This window comes from Eschscholzia californica, unplaced genomic scaffold (genome assembly GCF_041429995.1).
Source record: "Eschscholzia californica isolate CP2 unplaced genomic scaffold, dmEscCali1.0.p SCAF_7, whole genome shotgun sequence".
In the NCBI taxonomy this organism is placed as follows: domain Eukaryota; kingdom Viridiplantae; phylum Streptophyta; class Magnoliopsida; order Ranunculales; family Papaveraceae; genus Eschscholzia; species Eschscholzia californica.
In genome coordinates this window covers 439,533-450,620 of record NW_028238494.1, presented here as the reverse complement: position 1 = coordinate 450,620, position 11,088 = coordinate 439,533, and the positions used below count along the sequence as shown (strand labels likewise).

General features: G+C 38.8%; 1 protein-coding gene across 1 annotated transcript; it reads right to left on the bottom strand.

Moving 5' to 3' along the window:
- Positions 1–2,469: 2,469 nt before the first annotated feature.
- LOC147530388 (uncharacterized) lies at positions 2,470–6,590 on the bottom strand. Its single transcript, XM_086651390.1, has 2 exons — positions 6,151–6,590; positions 2,470–5,272 (listed from the first exon to the last, which is right to left on the bottom strand). The coding sequence occupies exon 2, from the start codon at positions 4,978–4,980 to the stop codon at positions 3,658–3,660; it is 1,323 nt and encodes a 440-aa protein (XP_086507516.1). The 5' UTR covers positions 4,981–5,272; positions 6,151–6,590; the 3' UTR covers positions 2,470–3,657.
- Between the last annotated feature and the right edge of the window lie 4,498 nt (positions 6,591–11,088).

Sequence of the window (11,088 nt, the reverse complement as noted above, 5' to 3'; positions counted from 1 at the left end):
ATGAATGATAATAAGGTTATAGAATCAACATGAAATGACAATCAATAGGCATTGAAGCACATCAAAGGATTTAATTAATCAAGAACAAGTATTATAAAGATCCAAAATGGGTTTCATTCACAACCTTAGATTGCTAAATTAACTATACATGGAATCTAGAATAACATTCACTGACATTGTAAAATAAATGAAAATACTAAGAAATTAATGGAAAGAAATCACCAAGAATGCTCAAATTCCACATCCCCATATATCTCCAATTTGTCCAAGATTTGCTCCATTTATGCTCAAGAATGTTACTCCAAGAAATCCAAGTAATAGCTATTTTATTGCCACCCAAATAAGAAAAAGAAGGAAAAGAAGGAAGAAATTAGATGTAGAAAGAAGTTAGAAAGAAGAGATGAAAGGGGATAAAGATGATGGAAGAATATGGAAGAAAGAAGGAGATGACAATTAAAGGTAGAAAGAATAGTGGTAGAGAAGAAAGTAGTAGTATTAGTAGAGAAGATAGAAAAAGAATGGGAAAGATAGATTTAGTAGTAGAAATGAGAAAGAAATAGGTGAGAAGAGGTATGAGAATGGAGAAGAGGGATCTAGAGAAGAGGGCTAAGGTAAGAAGAGGTATTAGAGAAGAAGGAGTATGAGAGGGTTTGCAAGTCTAGGTTCTAATGGAGGAGAAAGGGATTTATTTATAGGGTTAGGGTTTTGGTTGGGTTAAAGTGGTAAAAAAGATAAAAGGAAGGGTTAAAATTGGAAAAATGGGGGTTTAAAGGACAAAAGCTGGCGGCTAGGGTTTAAAGTTGGGAATTCGGTTTGATTTGGTGTGACCGGATGTAAGATAATAGAGTGAATCGAAGCAGCAGCCGTCGGATCTCACACGCACGGATCTGGAGTGATGATACAAGGCCACGTGTCCTGGAGTACCCGATTAAGCTGCTACGGGCAACACGGAAACACTAATAAAACACGGGATGCACAGGAGCCACACGATCGTGTAAACGCGGGAACGACCGGCTGATATTAAAACGTTAGATCCGGGAGTACGGAACTAAGTTGCAACGGGCTACACGGGAATGGAATCAAGGACGGACGCACATCAGCCGTAGATCTTGAAAACGCGGGAAGGTGCGGCTGCGATTAAAACGTTGGAGCGGGACTATGGAACTAAATTGCTACGCGCTACACTGGATCATGCGCTTAGGATGCACTTGGATGCTCAGCGTGAATACGGTAATTGGATGCACCAAGCTTCGTACCAAGACACGTGTCTAGAGCAATACCGTATGCCAGAACCGTGCCCGATAGTGTCCCACCAGTCAACATACTTTGACTCAACTTTGACCTTGATTTATTCCTTCGTCCGGACTCCGATTTGACTTCCGTTTTCTCCTACGGACTCGTCTCGACCTCTACTTTTCAACCAAGCACTGACCTTGGCCAAATTATGAGAATTTCCTTCACTCCAAATGACCAAAATATCCTTCATGCACCTTTTCCTCGTTTTTAACCGTTTTTCACACCTAACTCTCCAAAAGACACCTAATCAAGAAAACCAACCATTTTATTATAATAAAGACTCGAAACGAACTAACTCAACTAAATTAAACGACTCAGCTGGGACATTTTCATGACCCATCAAACATCCCCAAACTTAGATTTTGCTAGTCCTCGAGCAAAACAAAATAAAAGAAAAACCTAACCCACTTTCGGAGGAATCCCGGTTGCATTTAGCATATGCAACAAGCCGTTAAACCCCTAGGTTACCCTAGTGGACGAGTGTGGTCTCGTGAGGGTTTCCATAGATGACACCCACAAACATCATGGTTTCAAATACACAAGGGTCCAACATCCAAATCGTAGATAAGCATGTTCATATAGTGAAGGGTTTAAGCATGTCAAAACATAATGAATCAAGTAAACAAGTTCATGTGAAAGCTAAAGGCCCCTTCACTAATGATCTTACCCTAAAATGCAAGTGTCATACCATAATAAGCACATCTATGTTCCGAAGTCACAAAACCTTGATTCCCAAGTTAGTACATTTCGCCTCGACTTCGGCCTCACGGACATACACTCCAAAAATGAAATCACTCAAGAATGATTCGCTCGTATGTGTGAGTGTGATCACTTAACAAGGACTCAACACATAAAAAGGGGTGAGGACAACATTTTGGCACGAATGATCTTCGAAAAGGAATTAGCCACTAATAGAGTGGGGAAGCTCACTCACCCTTCTCAACCATTCTACCCTCTAAAAATGCCTTCTAAAGTTTAGCGGATACTAGAGATGGATGATGATGGTGGATTCCCGAGAATTTCGACCTCTTCATGATGGTAGAACCTCTTAAGCATCTCAACATTTGTTTCTTGCTTCGAATACTTATTCATGAACAAAAACACCAACACATATATACAATCACATCACTCACACAAAAGAGCTAACACATGCTCAAACATACACAAAAAATCACTTTTTCTTTCTTTTTTTTCATATCACTTTTTTTCATTTTTCATTCTTTTTTTTCTCTCTTTTTTTTTTTTTTTTTTTTTCTTTTCATAACACAAATAACAATCAACCAAAACAAAATACAACACACATAACTCTATTCTTGCAATCAACTTTTCATTTCAATACTTGCTTTTGACATTCTTCATTCTTTTATCTCATGTCTTCATTCTCGGGATATAAGATGATGGATGGTGATGGAGTATCCGCTTTCCTCTAGTTGGCATTCTCATTGGGTTTCATGGACTACAAGGGTAAGGTTAATTCGCTATCCTAATGTCACTCCTAGTGGCTAAGGAAATTGAGCACACGAGATCAAATGAGCTCTTTTATAAGTTACGAGGTTGAGTAGCTCTTCATTCTACTCGGAGTTAGCGCGGAAGAGTACACTCGAATGGCAATTTAGGCTTCGAGCTCTCACATGGGTTAAGTCTCCACTAATGACTACTTTAGGTCTCTTAGAAATGTTTCTTCTTCACTAAGATGTCACTCACATGGCACAACACAAACACTAAAAGACTCGACTTTCATGCAAAGGCCATTAGCAATCACAAAACTCATCAACTCGACACATATGCATCAAAATTCTTAAAACTATCACTAGAATCACATGCAAATCTACTTAAAATGTTCAAAATTTTCAAATTTTGGCTAATTTGAACCCTTTTGTCTTTGAAACCCATGGTCATGCATCGGTTATGGTCACATCCCGCATCCCCAAACTTAAAACTAACATTGTCCTCAATCTTCTAAGCATATACTTACCAAAAGATAAAGAGGCTCGTCAATCTAAAGAGAAGAGTGGAGAGATATTACCATAACCGAAGGAGATAAAAGATGATACTACCAAGGCTCATGTATAAAGAGGTTCCAAGTTGATGCCAAGCTCGCGCCATCCCCAACTTGGAACAAACCACGCCTTAGAAGTAAAACATATAAGAATTGCTCTTAAAATATCAACAAATATCATGAGAATGAATCACATAAAAGACATTACCACATATAAATCTACCACTAACGTGGGTATACACGATTGCATTGAGCTATGCAATTAGCCTTTAGTTCTCTTGATTTCACACAAGAACACGAGTTATGTCTCGTGGAGGGTTTCCAGAGATGATACCCACAAACATCAAGACCCATCAATCGGCCTAACGATCATAAAGCAAAAGACGAAAAATTTGGGGGTCAACCCAAAGAAAACTATATGCAGGTGCTAATCGTCTCAAAAAAAGATAAAGAATACGAAGTGCACATGAGACGATAAAAGAAAACAAGCCATCCCCAAACTTAGTGGGTGCACAGTCCACTAAGTAGGTATAAATAGAAGGAACGACAACAAAGAAATCATCAAAAGGATCGACATACATGTGAAGAGTCAAAATATCAGTCGAAGGCAAAAAATCATCTGGAAGCTTAGTGGACAGAATATCCACTATGTCCATAGACGTCTTTGGAAAGACGTCTGAAATGTCCAAAAATGGATCAACAACCGAGTTTGAGATCATGTGGAAAGTCGAACTAGACTCTAAGGGTAAGGCAGTATGCTCGGGGACCAAGTCAAGGTCCATGGTTTCCTTAGGTAAATAGTCTGACAAACTATCCAACATGTCTTTAACTACTACGTCATCAATATCCTCAAAGACATCTGGGGCCTCGCAGTCAGTTATAATATCAGGCCTTCCTAGCATTGCATCTAAGACTGACTCCTTACAAGTGTCAAAAATTGGATAGTTCGGAATCGTGTCATCCTCAAACTTGCTCGTAGAGCCATCACCCTGAACATCAACGTCTAATGTAGTCCTATCATGGTGAGACGACAAATGGTGAGGAAACGAGACAACAAGGTTATCAGTTTGTTCAAGCTCTTGGGTCCTCTCAGTTGATTCGTCGACATTTAACTTACTACTAGGGTTAGACGTATTACCCTCGCCATCAGACCTAGTACCCTCTTGAGTTTGGGGTGGTAAAACCCCTTCCTCGTCGGCCAATAACTGTGACATCATCATCTCTAATGGATGATTTAGAGACTCTAATTGATGATTTAGAGACTCAAACCTCTGATGTAACTCTTGTTGCATTTGAATCTGCGTCTGTTCAAATCGATTTTGTGTCTCTTCAAGTTGTAACATCATTTCAGTCAGACGACTAACAGACTCTAATTGAGATTTATCTTCAAGAGTCTCTTCATAATAAGGCTCACAAGCGTAACGAGATGAAGACTCTTGATAATAACTCCCACCGTATATACTAGGATCATACCTGCCTCTAAAATCATTGGTCTCAGAATAGTGTGGACTATAAGGTCTCTCATACATATTTACTGTCGGACCATATCCATCACTAATTTGACCATCTCTATATATATGTCGGTATTCTCCTAGGGTCATACGAGATCGGTCAGACTCAAATGGTCTATTCCCCTCACTAATCGAAACATCCCTACACATCCGTTGGTATTCACCTAAGGTCATATTAGGTCGGTTAGTGCGGGGAATCCTCGAAATAAGCTCATCATCATCATCAAATGGCCAACCGTTATAAGAACGGGCAATGATCTCACAATGCTCAAGGAACTAACAAACAAGCTATCAATGCAAATCAAAACTTATCCAACCAATCACACACAAGTAAGAAAGAAATAGATAGAATACGGTACTAGCGGATGCTCCTCTCGTTTCGTTCTTCCTTCCGATTCCTTTCTGATTCTTTTGTTCCCCTTCGCTCCTATGTTCCTGTTTTTTGGCTTTTCTCTTAAAGTGGTACCTGAAAAAAAAAAGATAAGAAACTACGAAAAATAAAGAAAGAAAACGTCTAAGTTAACAAATAACACTAAACTAATGAACAAAACAAGCAAACAATATCCTAACTACTAAACCTATCCCCGGCAGCGGCGCCAAAAACTTGATAATCCTAAAAATAGGTCTAATCCCGCAAGTATACGGGGTCAAGTTATAGTATTGAAAATAAGATCGAGTATCATCCCAAGAGATAGGTAGGTAACTTCGGATATTGAATGCGGGTTTAACCCAATAATCAAGATGTCAATATCTAACTTAGACTAAAACACACACACACACCCCTCATAAAATTGATGATTGATATATAAGCAATAAGAAAACAAATGAAACTATCTAAACTATCTAAGAGAGGGGAGAAGATATCTAAGGTTATAAAATCCACCACATAATTTCACTTTATAAAACAAGCACTGAATTACTTAAATCTCTTTTGTATTTACTCGGGATCCAATATAATGAACTATTTGGATTCCGGATGATATTCTAGATAAAACAATTTTATAATTAAGAATGTATGATTGACTACCATATAAAACTAATTTCCTACACTATCATTCAAGATCTAAAAGGCATATCTCATCTAATAAATCAATAAAAGCATGAAATATCTAATTATAATACATGAATGATAATAAGGTTATAGAATCAACATGAAATGACAATCAATAGGCATTGAAGCACATCAAAGGATTTAATTAATCAAGAACAAGTATTATAAAGATCCAAAATGGGTTTCATTCACAACCTTAGATTGCTAAATTAACTATACATGGAATCTAGAATAACATTCATTGACATTGTAAAATAAATGAAAATACTAAGAAATTAATGGAAAGAAATCACCAAGAATGCTCAAATTCCATATCCCCATATATCTCTAATTTGTCCAAGATTTGCTCCATTTATGCTCAAGAATGTTACTCCAAGAAATCCAAGTAATAGCTATTTTATTGCCCCCCAAATAAGAAAAAGAAGGAAAAGAAGGAAGAAATTAGATGTAGAAAGAAGTTAGAAAGAAGAGATGAAAGGGGATAAAGATGATGGAAGAATATGGAAGAAAGAAGGAGATGACTATTAATGGTAGAAAGAATAGTGGTAGAGAAGAAAGTAGTAGTATTAGTAGAGAAGATAGAAAAAGAATGGGAAAGATAGATTTAGTAGTAGAAAAGAGAGAAAGAAATAGGTGAGAAGAGGTATGAGAATGGAGAAGAGGGATCTAGAGAAGAGGGATAAGGTAGGAAGAGGTATTAGAGAAGAAGGAGTATGAGAGGGTTTGCAAGTCTAGGTTCTAATGGAGGAGAAAAGGATTTATTTATAGGGTTAGGGTTTTGGTTGGGTTAAAGTGGTAAAAAAGATAAAAGGAAGGGTTAAAATTGGAAAAATGGGGGTTTAAAGGACAAAAGCTGACGGCTAGGGTTTAAAGTTGGGAATTCGGTTTGATTTGGTGTGACCGGATGTAAGATAATAGAGTGAATCGAAGCAGCAGCCGTCGGATCTCACACGCACGGATCTGGAGTGATGATACAAGGCCACGTGTCCTGGAGTACCCGATTAAGCTGCTACGGGCAACACGGAAACACTAATAAAACACGGGATGCACAGGAGCCACACGATCGTGTAAACGCGGGAACGACCGGCTGATATTAAAACGTTAGATCCGGGAGTACGGAACTAAGTTGCAATGGGCTACACGGGAATGGAATCAAGGACGGACGCACATCAGCCGTAGATCTTGAAAACGCGGGAAGGTGCGGCTGCGATTAAAACGTTGGAGCGGGACTATGGAACTAAATTGCTACGCGCTACACTGGATCATGCGCTTAGGATGCACTTGGATGCTCAGCGTGAATACGGTAATTGGATGCACCAAGCTTCGTACCAAGACACGTGTCTAGAGCAATACCGTATGCCAGAACCGTGCCCGATAGTGTCCCACCAGTCAACATACTTTGACTCAACTTTGACCTTGATTTATTCCTTCGTCCGGACTCCGATTTGACTTCCGTTTTCTCCTACGGACTCGTCTCGACCTCTACTTTTCAACCAAGCACTGACCTTTGCCAAATTACCAGAATTTCCTTCACTCCAAATGACCAAAATATCCTTCATGCACCTTTTCCTCGTTTTTAACCGTTTTTCACACCTAACTCTCCAAAAGACACCTAATCAAGAAAACCAACCATTTTATTATAATAAAGACTCGAAACGAACTAACTCAACTAAATTAAACGACTCAGATGGGACATTTTCATGACCCATCAATCCTCCCTCAGTACACGCCGACTTTCGAACAACTCGCAGACATCTCTACGAAGCCACTTGGAGTTTAAGCCCTCCAGCGATTAACTGTCTAGTTGGGCCTCATTGCCATTCCTGCTCCAACTTGAGGGGGAGTATTAGGATAGGCGGGTTGCATATCCGACCCGACTGGGTCCACCGACCCGGTCGGTTAGAGTCCATGCTTTATGGTTATCATTATTAGGATAACCATCAAGCTAGTGTTTGTATTTATCAAAATAGTAATAGTGTGTGTATTAGGATTAGTCTCCCATTACTATAAATAGGGATGTAACCTCATTGTTAATGTGCAAGAAAATAATTTACCAAGTTCTCTCTCTCTGCCATCTCTCTCTCTCTCTCTCTCTCTCTCTCTCTCGACTGATTCTCTCTCTCGTCCATCTCTCTCTCACGGTATTTACTACGTCAGTGAGAATTTCACAGGAAGGCCAGGCCAATGTCTTGGTTTTTCCTAGCACATCTCACAAATCTGAACCTTTCGACAGTTATGTTCTATTACCAGACTGAGTTCCTGCACGTGTTGTCGGGTGGTTAGGTCTAATGTTCGGAACCTTCACATACAATCGTTATTTCAAGCAAATGAAGTTAAAAAGAATTCTCATGTAAGTAATCTACAAGCCTTTGCATTTTTCTATCTTGCCAATTGTAGTGGTTTTTGTTTCTCTTATTTGGCCTGCCTGAGTCTGACTTGCCTTGTCTGAGTCTGAATTGCCTTGGTCAAGGGGGCAACGATCATTTCAGAGTATTTTAGACAAGTGGCCCTTGGGTCCGACTTATTTTATGTTTGATTCGAATGGACGCAAAATTAGCCTGGAAAAGTCATTCGACGAGTCAAACAAAACATAATTAATGTGGAACCTGACTTGAGTAGTTTAGATCTTGTACCAGATTTCAGATCTGAATTTGAAAAAAATAACCATCTATATGTACTTCAAAGTCTGAATAATCTACCATGAGAGGTGCTGAAAACTATATTCTTGACTTCGGAAAACCAAAATGTAGGTGTGCACAAATTGGCCTTGCTAGTTCGACCCTCTTGGACATAATCTTGGTATCTCGAATGAATGTGGCATTCGGTATATCGGATAAACTTATGGTTCTTTCTGGATCTGCACTTACTGATGCCATTAATCAACTCAAGTAAGTTCATCGTGTTTCATTTGTATCCCTTCTCTATCTTTCCGTTTATATTGCTCCAACGGATCAAGAGTAACTTGACAACTGCAACATCTTCAGACCCATAATTGCCGTTTCTATTATGCAGGTTCATGCCATTCCCGATCCTTTCAGGGCAGCTCTGCCCACCTGGGATCGAAGGCACATTATTTGCTCTTTTCATGTCGATAAACAACCTCGGATCTGTTGTTCTCTGGTTATCAATCGAGAAGTCGATTTCTCTCTGTCTTGGCTTGATTTAGACAGAGTTTCCTTTCTCTAACTTATAGAGAGATAAACTAGTAAGGAATAATGATTAATCAATATTCCTTCTTTCGGGCTAACCGAGATAGGTGTTAATGTAGTCGAGGCAAGAATAAATTCTCTTTCCTTAAGACATTTTACACCCCCGTAACAGTACCAAACGTTAGGGTGAATGCCTTCGGGATACAACGACTAACCTTTCAGAATTTTAAGATGGTACTTCTATATTCTGAAAGCGGACGAACCTTTGTCAGTATTATGAGCTCTTTGACTAATGAGGATGATCTTCTAGATGCTTCGGAAATTCAGATTTCACTCGAGACTTCTTTCTTCCTTTTTTCCAGATATTCTAGTCTAACCAGAACCTCTAGAAAATACTTCTTTAATTAGATATTCTAGGCTAACCAGAACCTCTAACTGTTAGAAGGGAAGAGAAGAAGAGAATGAATTGAATTGATATTCTAGACGACCTAAGAAAAACTTCTTTCTTCCTTTTCTAGATATTCTAGTCTAACCAGAACTTCTAGAATTACTCCCTTAATTAGATATTCTAGGCAAACCAGAACTTCTAATTGTTAGGAGAGAAGAGAAGATAATGAATTGATGAAAAATGAAGTGGGTTTGGTTGGTTTATATAAGAGTTGAATGGGTGCATAGTGTCTGTTGGGTTAAAAGATGTATCCATTCGAAAGGAGGGACTAAACAGAAAGAATAACTGAATATTGGAGTCGGTTGGACCCTGGGACGTCGGATCTGGGTGAAAATCTCGGGTGGAACGCCCACCGTCAGATCAATACCGAAATGTGCCCACAGATTTGGATGCGCGTGGTATTCGCTCAAACGACCCCTGATCTAACTTGTCCCGTTTGACGTTTCAGACCCTGACTTAACCGTTTTTTCACCCAAACTTCAAACTCGAATTTCTCATTCATCCGGAATCGGATTCGAGTAATTCTTTGCTCTAAATTTAAGAGCTCGACGAGACGAACGCAATGGCGTGCTCGGTTTCTGAATTTGACGAGTCGGGTCGAGCCAAAATTGGCTCCGATTCCAACAGGATCCACATTGGGATCGTTCGTAGGTGCGGGTCTGGCTTCGGTGCTAAATATATCGTCAGGCTCATTCGATAATCTTCTATTGGGGATTACAATTCAAGTTATCTGCACTTTCATCCCAATTGGGTTCCTATTTTTGATACAAGGAAGTTACAGGAATAGCAACCTAGTTTATAAAAAATTTCTTCTCACACGACAAAATTAAGAACTATACTTATTTTTGAATCTTGAGAAGTCATTTTTCTGTATCAAACTTTCTGAAGTATCTCTTGGAGTATAAAATTTGAAATTTGAGTTACATCTCTTTAGTGGAAAGGTTCGTGAAAATCTATTATGTTTGAGATTTAATTTAAAGATATGAATTGACTCGATATTTGCTTTTGTTTAAGTTGTGATGTCTGACTCGTCTAAATGACTTATTTGAGTTGATCTTGACAACAATCTTTGTGACGTACCTTTAGTGAATGAATTTTATGTGAGAACTCCTGAACTAACCCATGAAACTTTAGTACTTGGAGAGATGAAGAACTATGTTATCTGATTGAGTAGATAAAAAAGAAGTCAGATGTTTGAACTTATGAGAAATAGAGTCGAAATCCAAATGAAAAAGAATTTAAAAATTAATACAAATCTTTTATCAGAAGCAGGTTTCGATCCTGCGACCTGTGGGTTATGGGCCCAACACGCTTCTGCTATGCCACTCTGATTCTTGTTGTTAAACAGTTAGACTCGAACCATATCATACAAATGAACCTGTGTTTTCTTCTGGATCGGCGGCTTGCACATGTCTAGATGTTTACAATGTTTTTGGTCGTATTATGTTAGTTTGATTGTTTCTTCAGATTTTTAAGGAGTGTTGTCTTGATTTTATAACTTATGAAGAAAGTAACTCGGTTCGTCGATTTTCATGGAGAACAAATTGTTTCTATGGATAGTTTGGTATCCAGTATTATCCAAACCGCTTATTGACGGTTTGATTCGTCATTGAACCCAACCATGAGCGGTTTGA

Coding starts and splice junctions, on each gene's coding strand:
- LOC147530388 (XM_086651390.1), bottom strand. CDS start 4,980: ATGACCTTAGGTGAATACCAACGGATGTGTAGGGATGTTTCGATTAGT.